The sequence below is a fragment of the Arvicanthis niloticus genome, chromosome 8 (genome assembly GCF_011762505.2).
Source record: "Arvicanthis niloticus isolate mArvNil1 chromosome 8, mArvNil1.pat.X, whole genome shotgun sequence".
Classification (NCBI taxonomy): Eukaryota; Metazoa; Chordata; class Mammalia; order Rodentia; family Muridae; genus Arvicanthis; species Arvicanthis niloticus.
In genome coordinates this window covers 60,849,015-60,861,703 of record NC_047665.1, presented here as the reverse complement: position 1 = coordinate 60,861,703, position 12,689 = coordinate 60,849,015, and the positions used below count along the sequence as shown (strand labels likewise).

The window sequence follows — 12,689 nt, the reverse complement described above, 5'->3', positions numbered from 1 at the left end:
ATATATTTAGGAATTTGTTTCCTGTATATTTTCTAGGTTCTTTTGGAATATGAGTTTCAAAGTATTCCTTAATGATATTCTGGCTTTTACTGGAATCTCTTTTCATTTTTTTTAAATTTTAATTTATTTATTTTACTTTACATATATGAAAATTTTGCCTGCATGTATTACCTGGTGCCCATAGGGATCAGTGTCAAATCTTCTGGAACTGGAGTTATAGATGGCTGTGAACCATCATGTAGGTTCTAAGAACCAAACTCGGGTCCTCTGAAAGACCAACAAGTACTCTTAACCACTGAACCATTACTCTAGCCCTTCCTTCCTCTTTCATTTCTAATATTATTAATTTGGGTCTTCTTTCTCATTCTTTTCTTTAGATTGTCTTCTGTTTTGTTGCTCAATCTTAATTTTTTTTTTCTTGAGTCTATATAATGTTTTTTTGAAGCATTCATTTTATTAACTTTTTCCCTGATCTTTATTTCTTGCTATTTATTCTTTGGGGGTTTATCTTGTTTTTATTTTTTTTATATATTTATTTAAAATCTCTGACTTAAAAAAAAAGATTAGCGTGTGTTTGTGTGTGTGTGTGTGTGTGTCTGTCTGTGCACGTGTGTATGTGGGTATACATGTGTTCCCCATGTGTGCTTGTTACCTGTGTGTAGGTGCCTCCAGAGATTAGAAGAGGGCATTAGAATCCATGAAAATAAAATACCTTTCATAGGAGAAAGGGAGGAGGGATGGATGCAGGGAGGACGTAAGAGGGAGAGCCTGGAAGAAGAGGGAGAGGAAATTGTGATCTGGATGTAAAGTAATTAACACCAGGTTGTTGTGAGCCACCCAGTGTGGTGCTGGGAACTGAACTCAAGTCCCCCGTAGGATCAGGCATGCTTTGAATACTGTGCCATCTCTAGCTCTGAGATTTCTGACTCTTTATCTGTAAGCACTTACACCTATAAACATTCCTCTTAGAAATGCCGTAGCTGGATCACAAAGATTCTGTTAAGTTTGACTTCCATTTTCAATTGAATCTAGGAATTGACATTTCCTCCCTCATTTCTTCAGTGACCCACTGATCATTTAAGAGTGTATAGCTTAGACTGGCCTTAGTGCATGTCATTAATCCCAGTACCTGGAAGGTAGAGGCAGAGACAGAAGAAGTCTTTCTGAGTTCAAGGCAGCCTGTTCTTCATAGTGAGCTCCAGGACAGTAGAGACTACATAGAGAAACCCTGTGTCCAAAAAATGTATATCTACTTGATGTATAATAGTATTTCATTATGTTCTGATAACATACAAAATTACTTATATTCTTTAAGACTTTGTGGCTTAGATTACCCTCTGTTTTAGTGATGGTTTTAACTCTGGATTTTCAATATAGGGTTTCTCTAGGTAGCTCTTACTGTCCTATAGACCAGGGTGATGCCACCATGCCTGACTTCTAACTTAACTCTTAAATATCTTTGTTGATATTAGTTTGCCTGACTTACCTAAAGATAGGAATAGAGTTGGAAATCACCCATTATAGTATTAGGAACTATGTCATCTCTTTACCCATTAGTGTTTGTATTATGAAATTGGGAGCTCCCAACATTCAGTGCATTTATCAATTATTGTTAAATCGTTTTGGTTTTTTTCATACCTTTATTTATTTTTTTTAATTGTATGAATGTTTTGCCTGTATATATGTCTCCACCGTGTGTGTGCCTGGTTTCTGTGGAGGTCAGAATAGGGAATTAGATCTTCTGTGAGCTATTATATGGGTAATGGGAGTAAAACTCAGGTTGGTCCTCTGCAAGAACAGCTAGTGCTCTTAACCACTAAGCCATCTCTTTAGCTCTGGTTTTTGTAGTTGTTACATGTATATTTGTGTGTGGCTGTGTGTGTGTGTGTGTGTGTGTGTGTGTGTGTGTGTGTGTGTGTGTGTGTAGGGTCAGAGTTGATGCCAGGTGTCTTCCTCTGTTTATCTCTACTTTGTATGTTGAGACAGGGTCTCTCACTTGAAACTAGTACTCACTGATTTTGCTATTCTAGCTAGCCAGGTTTCCTGGGGAATTGATTATCTCAGTCTCTTGAGTACTGGAGTATAGGTAGCTACCATATCCACTCAGCTTTTACATTGGTGCTAGGAATCTGAACTCTGCACTTCATTGCACATACTTTACATGCTGGGCTATCTACCTCCCTATCTCACAGCCCCTGGTATGTCTTTTTTGTGAATTGTTCACTTCATTATTATGTAGTTGCCTACTTTATCTCTTTTTGACTTTTGGTTTGAAATCTGCTTTATTTTAAAGTAAATCTACTTTATTTTCATTGTTATCATGACATAATCTACAGTCACCTGAGAAAGAAGTCTCAGTTAAGTGATTTTGCAGATCACTTTGGTGTACAGACATGTCTTTAGGTGATAGTCTTGACTGGTAATTGATACAGCAGGACCTACCCACTGAACAGCACTGTACCCTGGGCAAGCAAGCAGTCCTGGACTATATAGAAAACTAGTTAAACATGAGCTGATGAGCAAGCTAGCAAGCAGTATCCTTCTTCCATGCCTTTTTCCTTAAGATCCTGCTTGAGTTTCTTCCCTGATTTCCCTCAGTATTGGACTGCAATCTGAAAACTAAAATATATTCTTTGCTTTCCCAAATGTGGTCAGACTGTTTTATTATAGCAACAAAAAGGAAATTACAATGAGATATAAGAATAGCTATGCCAGCTTGTTTTTAGCTTTTCTTTGGTTTATACATTTATTTCCATCCTTTAACTTAGTCTGTATCTTTGTTAGTGACATGTGTTTTTTACAGACAAGTAGTTAGATCTTATTTTTGTTTTATCTAATAAGCTAGTCTATATTTTTTATGTTGATGAATTGAGCCCATTTATATTTAAAGTAAGCCATTCACATACATGTACACACATACATAAACTATACACATACATTATTAAATAATAATAATCTAAAAATTAATACAGAAAACGCTTTGATATCAGTTTCTTTTTCTAAAAGGAAAGATTATAAATATATTCAAGGGTTTTTTTTTTCTAGTGAAAATTTGATGGTAAACAAAAAAATGTTCTGCAGTAAAACTTTCTGTTTTGTCTTACAAGTTTTACACACAGACACATGTATTGTTTTCTTTCTCTCTTAGAAATGATGTGTTCTTTGTCGTTTTTTTCATCGTTCTTACTATTTCAGATGCTTCTATCAGACTTTTCTCATCATCATATTGAAATGGCATGTACGCTACTGGAGACCTGTGGACGATTTCTTTTCAGATCTCCAGAATCACACCTGAGGACCAGTGTGCTTTTGGTAAGGACTTGAGGAACCTGGTAAAAAGTTGAGGGTCTTGATTTACTTCAAGGATTAAAAGTATTAATGGATGTTGGTTGTCTTCTTCTACCATCTGACTACAAGCATTTCTTCCTAACCTAGAACATCCTGCACAAATGAACAGCCATACTGGAGAGCCACCTTATTGCCAGTTAGTTCAAAGAAGAACTATTGAGCTGACACTCTAGTTCACTTTTTGCAAGCCTGACAACCTGAGCTTGATTCCCAGAAGTCACACAAAGTTGGAAAAAGAGAACCAACTCCATAAAGTTGTGCCCTGGTCCACACACATGTATTGTGACATGCACACACATACAAATTTTGCATGCACATGCTAATAATATATTTTTTTAAATTAAAAGATAATGAAATGACCCCCCTTAGACAAATTATTCAAATAAATAGGTACTTCAGTACTGTTAGGTAGGGATCATCTTTCTTCTTGCTATGTCCCTACCAGTTTTTAATGTATACATAAATAAAGTATAATCTAAAAATTATAAAATGAAGTTTTATAATAAAAAGTTGTAAAGTGGGACTGGAAAGATGGTGTAGTGGTATATATTTAGCTGACTCACAGCCCCCTGTAACTCCAGCTGCTAGAAGTCTGACATCTTCTTCCAACCTTTATAGCCATACACATATATGTATATGTGCAAATCTGTATACACATAATTTTAAAATAAATAGATTTGAAAGATTATTGAAAAAAATCATAAAATATAATAAAACATTTTAATTTAGAAGAGATGTTTAGCTGATTATGATTTTGAAATGGCCATCAAGTTTATTAAGCATTGTTATATTTATTGGTATCTAAGCACCTGCTTGCAGACTTTGGTGTAAAGACAGAGAGCATGTACAGGAGGAGTTACCAAGTTAGAAAGAGCTCTGCTTTAAGAACCTCTAGGCACTATCTATCATTGTGTCAGTATTGTTATTACAAATCCCCTTTTCCAATTATTTAGGGAATATTTAGTGTGATGGTTTGAATATGCTTGGCCCAGGGAGTGGCACTATTAGGAGGTATGGCCTTACTGGAGGAAGTGTGTCACTGTAGGGGTGGGCTTTGAGACTCTCCTAGCTGCCTAAAAGCCAGTCTTCTCTTGTTTGCCTTTGGAACAAGATATAGAACTCTTCACTCATCCATTACCATGCCCGCCTGGATGCTGCCATGCTCCTATCTTGATGACAATTGACTGAATCTCTTAACCTTTAAGCCAGCCCCAATTAAATGCTGTCCCTTACAAAAGTTGCTGTGGTCATGGTGTCTCTTCAAAGCAATGAAATCCTAAGCCAGAAGTTGGTACCAAGAGTTGGGTATTGTTGTGATAGGCCTGACCATGCTTTTGTTTGGACAAATGGATTTGGAGACTTTAGAGTTGAAAAGCAGTAGAATTCTTTAAGTGAGGCTTAGTGGGCCATCCTAGTAGGAATATGGAAGACATTGGTGCTGAGGGTGATTTGAACTGTGGAGGCCTGGCTCTAGTGTTTTCAGAGAAGAATTTTATTATGTGTCCTAGTGCCCATTCTTGTGATATTTTAGTGACAAACATGGCTGCTTTTTGATTTTGTCCAAAGAGTCTGCTGAGGCTAAAATGAAAAGATTTAGACTAATTGCATTAGCAAAGGAAAATTTATATCAAAACAGCTGGATATAAATTCTGTTGTGTGGTTACTAAAGTTCACTCTCATGGAGAGTGTTTTGATGAAAAGGAGCAAGCTTAGAAAGGAAAAATACAAACTGTATGATTCTAGTAATAAAAGGACACCAGGAAATGGAGCTGAATCCTGTGTTCAAGGAGATAAACAGATTAAGGGAGTGGTGACTTTGGGTCAATATCCCGCCCAGATAAACTTATTGTTTATGCTTTTGCAGTTGAACAAGATAATAGTTATGCCATGATAGGCGTTATTACCTGATTATTGTTTTCATTTGGATTTTTAATATGGAATGAACTACAATCCAGAAGTGGAGGACACAGGCTTTTGATCTGGATCTTGAGGAATAGTGGCCATGAAAAGCATGATAATACATGCTTTTAATCTCAGGAAAAGGGGGCAGGCAAGTCTCTGAGTCCACGGCCAGCCTGGTACAGAGTAAGTTCAGGTGTATTGGTATATGTCTTTAATCCCAGCATTCAGGAGACAGAGCCATGCAGATCTCTAAGTTCAAGGTCAATCTACAGAGCAAGTTCCAGGACAGCCAAGCTTAGGTAGTGAGGGAGTTGGAAAATCAAAAGCTGGTGATAATGTCATAGAACAAGGGGGTCATGTTTCATCCCCACCAAGCAGCAGAACTTAGGCAGCTTTGGTCATGTGGCTCTGGCTCTAGAGTCAAGAATAGAAGGGACTGCTGGCACAATTGATGCTGGTTAGCTGGAGCTAAGAAAATAGTGGTGATAAAGTGATTCATCATCACTGAAGTGAAATCTTCTGGGAATTGTTTTCTGAGAGCACAAAGAAGCCATGTACCAGAGATAGCCAAGTTTGTACCTCATGCTGCAGCTGTACTTGGTAATTGTGTAAGAATTACCCAGGTGCTACTGATCTTGAAGGCATGAAGGGGTCATGGAGAACAGCTGAGGCTCGGCACTGTGAGAGGCCATGGAAGGCCATTGGTGAAGAAGGTGCAGCCTCAGCTGCAGTTGAGGGCCCAGGACTGGAAGGGTCATGCAAAGAATATGAGGCTTGACATCATAAAAAGAGTCTATGAGAGGCTATTAGTGAAGCTTAGTTGCAGCAGAAGACTCCAGCAAATTAGAGATTCCAGTGTTACAGGATGATCACCAAGAACAACAACAGCAGTGAAGTGGAGTCAACCAGAGCCTAGATTGCTATAGAGGAAAGAGCTGAAGAAGTTACCCAAGCCCTTTGAAAGGTCCCAGAAGTTCATGTGTGGATCTCAGACGATAGAACAAGAAGCTGTAAAGTTGAAATTACCTTGGAAACCCTAAGATGTTAGAGATGTCAGGGCTGGGGGCTGCCTGCTGAGGAAAGCTGCTAACAGGGAATGGAACCAGCCCAAAAGAAAGAATTTTGTTACCTATCAACAAATATGAAAGGATTTGGAGAACTGAAGGTAAAGCTTTTATATCAGACACAGAGATGCACAGTTTGGAGTTTGCCCAGTTTTTGGTTTTGCTTTGGTCCAGTATTTCCTCACTATGACATTTTGGAATAGTAATATATGTCCTGTGATATTGGAGATACATGATCTGTGTTTTGATTTTGATTTTATAGGGGATTACAGTTAAGTGACTGGATGAATCTCAAAAGAGACTTTTAACTTTGGATTTTAACATTGTTGAGGCTGTTATAGACTATGGGGACTTTTGAAGTTGGACTAAAATGTATTTTTTATTATACTATGGCTAGGTGAGGTTCCAGTAGACTCATGTGTTTGAACAAGCCTATGGGGACTAAGGAGTAGTGAATGGTGGTTTGAATAATCTTGGCCCAGGGAGAGGCATTATTAGGTGGTATGGCCTTGTTGGAGGAAGTGTGTCACTGTGCGAGTGAGCTTTGAGACCCTCCTAGCTGCCTAGTAGCCAGTCTTCTCTTATTTACCTTCAGAACAAGCCTAGACACTGCCATGCTCCCACTTTTATAATAGTGTACTGAACTTCTGACCTGTAAGCCAGTTCATTTAAATATTGTCTCTTATAAAATTGCCTTTGTCACAGTGTCTCTTCACAGCAATGAGACACTAAGGTACTTAGTTAAGTAGATTATGCAATCAAGCCCACTATACACATCTTGGTTGTGACATTTACGTATCTTATTTTATAGCCTAGTTTTGAGGCTGAGTAATTTATTGGTGAGATTTGAAATGAAGACGCATGGATTTGTGTGATTTCATAGCAGAAATTATTTATGTGATGTCCATCAAATAAAGCCAAAATGTACTCATTCTAGAACTCTCTAGTTTAACTTCTGTTTTCAGTGGTAAGATTCAAGACTAAAAAGAAAAGATGGGGCAGAGGGGATCATTTAACTTCTTAGAATGTAAACTATTGTGCTACTACAATTTTTAGAATGTGTTAGTTTATGGCTAATGGCCTTAGGTCATACCCCATAAAATATTCAAAAAGTACTACTACAAAAGTGACTTGATTTATAACTATTCCAGCCTCTCTTAACCCTAAGGAGCAGAAGGCTCAAATGTGTAAGTAAAATTAAGGAATAAGAATCAAATAAAGGTAGAACTTTGACTTGAGCTGTTCTGTGTGAAAGTGGTAATAATTCCTTCTTAGAGTTGATGCCATCCAGTATTACACCATTTAATCAGGAGTGTCTCTACAGACAGGAAACTATTAGCTCCCAAGGTCTTAGAACTTAGTGTTGCTCAGCTTCTATGCTTTCCAGAGTAGGTAAGTGTTTTTTCTGCATACATTGTCGAATGTTTTGGTTAATCTAGATATTTTCTTTTAGGAGCAAATGATGAGAAAGAAACAAGCAATGCATCTTGATGCACGATATGTAACAATGGTAGAGAATGCATATTATTACTGCAACCCACCGCCAGCTGAAAAGACAGTGAGAAAGAAACGTCCTCCTCTTCAGGAGTATGTCCGCAAACTTTTGTACAAGGATCTATCTAAGGTCACCACGGAGAAGGTAAAATCTGAATCAAATCTAGTAATAGTCTCTTTGAGGTTTGTGATGGTGCTGCCCTCATGCATTCTAGGACAGATAGGGGTAGATCTGCGTTCATCAGGAATGATATTGTTCAAATCATCCTAAGAAGACATTCATGGGATGGATGCTACAGAATCTTAGAGATGGGTAGTTTGGATTTTTTATAACTTTTTATCATTATAATGTTTCACTTCTCATTTTAATTGTAATGCTATACATATTTAAAACTTATTTTTATCTTTTTTATTGTTACTCTTTTTGTGGTTTTGTTTTTGGTGTTTGCAGGGGTGTTGGGGATAGCCTGGGCCTTATGTATGCTAGATAGGGAACAGGTTCATGATTCCTCTGCAATTTATAATTTTGGATATCTATTTCTATTTTTCTGGAAAGGATCACAACAGGATGATTTTTCAGAAAAGGCTAAAAACCACCGACTTATCTTAGTTATTCTGGTTACCTTGTTAAAAATTCCACCTTTAAGACAGTAGACAGAATGTTTCCTTGTTAGCTTTACAGGTTTCTGTAACAAGAGTGCAGAGCTCCTTTCTGTTTGTGGTAGAAGGTGACAAGGAGTGACAGTGTACCTGTGAAAAGGGATGCTGTCTTCAGGGTTGTTTAAAGCCGTTTTAGGGAGGAATAAAAGTATGGAAAGCACTGAAAGTGCCTGTAGTGATGGGGATGGCATATCCAGTGAGAGTGCTAAGGGAAAGCAGGCTTAGTGCTTGAAAGATGGTTCTAAAAAGTGGGACACATGAAAGGACAATTTCACAGTCTGCCAGAAATATCTGTTTTCCTTCATAACAGAAGTAGAAAGAGTCTGTTCTCAGGGCAGGCTTTGTTAATTATTGGGCTTCTAAGAAAGTGTGAAATAGTAAAGCTGACACACGGAGCGCTTTTGTTTTACCAGTCATTGTAGTAAGCACTGCACATAGTTTAGCTTGTTTGAGCCTAACTGTGAAGTAGGAAATAAGTCTAAGTACTTATTATTTCCCATTTTACACACAGGAAAACTGAGGTTGTCCTCCCTCTTTAGTGACCTAGAACATTTGTGTGTATGCATGTGCATATATACAGGTTTGTGTGTGTGCATGTACATGTATTTATAAAGGCCTAGTGTCTTTCAGGTGTTTTTCTTTTGCTTAACCTAGAATTCACAAATTCAGCTGTCCTCACTTTCCAGCAAACTTCAGGGAGCTTCCTGTTCTTGCCTCTCCAGCATTGGAATTACAGGAGTGTGTAGTCCACGCGAGCTTTTTATGTGGACTTTGTGGGTATCAAACACTCCCAACTCGATTTTTAATCTTTTTAAAATTACCAAATAGTGGGTGTCGCTTTGTCATACATAATGTGTCATTACTCCCCCTACCCTCTCTGATACCCTCCTCTTGTTGCACTCTGCCTGCCCTCCCTCTGCTGTCATAGCACATGGATTCCTTTGTCCTCTTTAGTCCACCTTTCCCCTTCATTGTATCTCTTTGTCCCCAAGCTTTCTTTGTACTTCGTATCTTACAAATACACACACACACACACACACACACACACACACATATAAATTTGAATTTAGAGCCCATGTGAAAGAGAACATGTGATACATTTCTGAGCATGACTTATCTTGCTTAACATAATGTTATGTAGCTCTATTTTCCTACAAGTCTCATAATTTCATTTTTCTTTACAGCTAAGTAATATTCCATTGTGTACTATTTTTTTTTTATTCATCTTCTGTTGGTGGGCATCTTTATTGATTCCCATAACTTAACTATTTTTTTAAAATGTACCAGTAAACATGGATGTTCAGGTATCTATGGTACAGTGAGTTCGAATACCCAGAGTGGTATGGTTTGTCATATGGTATGGCAGTTCTATTATTAGCTTTCTTGAAGAATATCCACACTGACTTTCATAGTAGCTATACTAGTTAATATTCTTACCAGTTCTGATGCCAGGTTCTCTTCCTCTTCCTCCTTCTCCTCCTCTCTTTCTTTTCTTTCTCTTCTTCCCCCCAACCCCCCTTTTTTGGAGACAGGGTCTCTCTATATACATATATAGCCCTGACTGTCCTGGAACTCACTCTGTAGGCCAAACTGGCCTTGAACCCACAGGTCCACCTGCTTCTGCCTCCTGAGTGTTGTGATTAAAGAGGTGTGCCACCACCACTGTGGGACACTTCCCACACTGTATCAGGATTGATTGGTGTTTGTTTTCTTGTTGATAGCCATTATGATTGTGGTGACATGGACTCTTGCCTTTCTTCAATGGCTTAGGATTTTGGACACTTTTTTACATATTTATTGCCAGTATTTGACTAAACAATAATAATAATTCATTTCCATTCTCTGTATCTCTTCACTCTGGTGATTTTTTTTTTCCTGTGCAGAAGTCTTTTAATTTCTTACTAACTCCTTTGTTAATTTTCGTAATTATTTTTTAAGTTCTTTGAAGAGGTCTTTCCTATGCCTGACATGTTTCTTCTGTTGTCCTCTGGCACTTTCAGAGTTTCAGGTCTTTCATTAAGGTCTGATCCATTTGAATTGATTTTTCTGAAGGGAGAGAAATAGATGTAGTTTCACTTTTTCCCTTATGGATAGCCAGTTTTCCAGTACGACTGCTGGCAAGGCTGTCTTGTTTGGTTTGGTTTTCCACTGGTTGTTTTTGTCAAAGATTAGGTGACTGATTGTGCAGTTTGTTTCTCAGCCGTCTATTCTGTTTCTAAACATGGGTTTATTTGTTAGAAATAGACTTTAAGTGAGATTATTTATGTCAAATCATAATACTAATTTTGGCAAACCATGGCTTTTTTTCTTTCAGTGAGCTTAGTCTTTGACTATGTACTGTTTGTTTTTTTGTATTTCACTCTGTATATTTTTTTATGTGTGTATGTGCTATGTAATTACCTACTGAGCCATCTCATCAGCTCTCATTTGACTCTTTTAAGACCCAAATACTGTAGGACATTTTTAGGAAATACTGTAGAAATTATGGGAAGTCTAGAGAATAATGATAAATTTTCATAATTAATAAATCTCATTTTACTTCTTTGTAATATAAGAAAACCATTAAAAGCCTACTAAAGTGTTTCAGATTTTAAAATTTTTATGTCTGCACAATAATAGGACTAGAGTTCCTGGATTATTATACATGCTTATCTTAATTATTTAAACAACATTTTCTTCATGTAGGTTTTGAGACAGATGCGAAAGTTGCCTTGGCAGGACCAAGAAGTGAAAGATTATGTTATTTGTTGTATGATAAACATCTGGAATGTGAAATACAATAGTATTCACTGTGTGGCAAACCTCCTAGCAGGGCTAGTGCTCTACCAGGAGGATGTTGGCATCCATGTTGTGGATGGAGTACTCGAAGATATTCGATTGGGAATGGAGGTAACAGATTTTCTTTATAGTTACACCCATTAGAGTTTGTGGAGAACATAAAAGTCTTCAAATCCTACTATTGAAAAATATTAACTTGAGCTGGGCAGTAGTGGTGCACACCTTTAATCCCAGCAGTAAGGAGGCAAAGGCAGGCAGATCTCTGTAAATTTGTGGCCAGCCTGGTCTACAGAGGGAGTTTCAGAACAGCCAAGGTTATAGAGAAACTCTGTCTTAAAAAACAACAAAAACCTGTTCCTTTCTTGTATTAAATCATTCACAGCTTCTTGGGAGCTACTTATGAGTAAACTTATATATTAAATTTTCTGCTGCAACCTCAAACAATCATTAGTATGTTTTTTTTATTCTTTTTCTGAAGCTGTTTTAAGTTTATTTTGTCAGATTATACTAAATTGTTATTATTTCTAGGTTATTATTGAGACTTACAGGAAACTATAAGCTTATTAATTATAAATATTTGATAATTATAGGAATTGTCTTTAAGTACTTTCCTTTTAATATAAATGTTATATAACTAGCTACTAAGTGTTTCTTGATTTATAGGTTACAAAGAAAATAGCTTGGGTGGGCTGATAGGAAGACTTACATTGTAACTATTTAGAAAAAGCTCATTTAACGATAGCTTAATGTTTAACTTAGTATCTAACATGTTCTTTTTATTAAGGCATTTTAAAGATAACCATTTCTTAGAAAATTACAGGCTATTTAGATATAGCCACATTATTAGAAAAGGAATATAGAAGCTATCATTATTTCTCTGACAGACGTTCTTTGAATAGTTGGTACTCTTATGTTAAAATTAACCCTTCCAGTTTTATTGCTACTCTTCAGTGAAAACCTGTGGGATGTTTTTTGTTTTGTTTTTCAGGTTAATCAACCTAAATTCAACCAGAGACGTATCAGTAGTGCCAAGTTCTTAGGAGAACTTTATAATTACAGAATGGTCGAATCGGCTGTTATTTTCAGAACTCTTTATTCTTTTACTTCATTTGGTGTCAACCCTGATGGGTCTCCAAGTTCCCTGGACCCTCCTGAGCATCTGTTTAGAATTAGACTAGTATGCACTATTTTGGATACCTGTGGCCAATACTTTGACAGAGGTTCCAGTAAAAGAAAACTTGACTGCTTCCTTGTATATTTTCAGGTATGAAAGCACAGTGTACAGTTTTATATTACTGAATGCATATGTAACAGAAATTTTAGCAAAGAAATTATATATTGTTTATGTATGTTCACAGTTAGGTACTTACTGTAGAGACCTTAAATTGTGTGATGGATTCATACATAAAAGAAACACTAATTTCTTTGCAGCTTATCATTGAT

The 12,689-nt window shown here is 37.0% G+C and overlaps 1 protein-coding gene across 5 annotated transcripts in view; it reads left to right on the top strand.

The window, feature by feature from the left end:
* Upf2 (UPF2 regulator of nonsense mediated mRNA decay) overlaps window positions 1–12,689 on the top strand; it is a 111,966-nt gene that overhangs the window by 65,270 nt on the left and 34,007 nt on the right. For all 5 annotated transcript variants that reach the window (XM_076939456.1, XM_034510109.2, XM_034510110.2 and 2 more), the window contains 4 exons: window positions 3,196–3,312; window positions 7,768–7,953; window positions 11,154–11,357; window positions 12,235–12,510. In XM_076939456.1, the coding sequence (XP_076795571.1) occupies window positions 3,196–3,312; window positions 7,768–7,953; window positions 11,154–11,357; window positions 12,235–12,510 (783 nt within the window). The remainder of the gene's footprint in view (window positions 1–3,195; window positions 3,313–7,767; window positions 7,954–11,153; window positions 11,358–12,234; window positions 12,511–12,689) is intronic.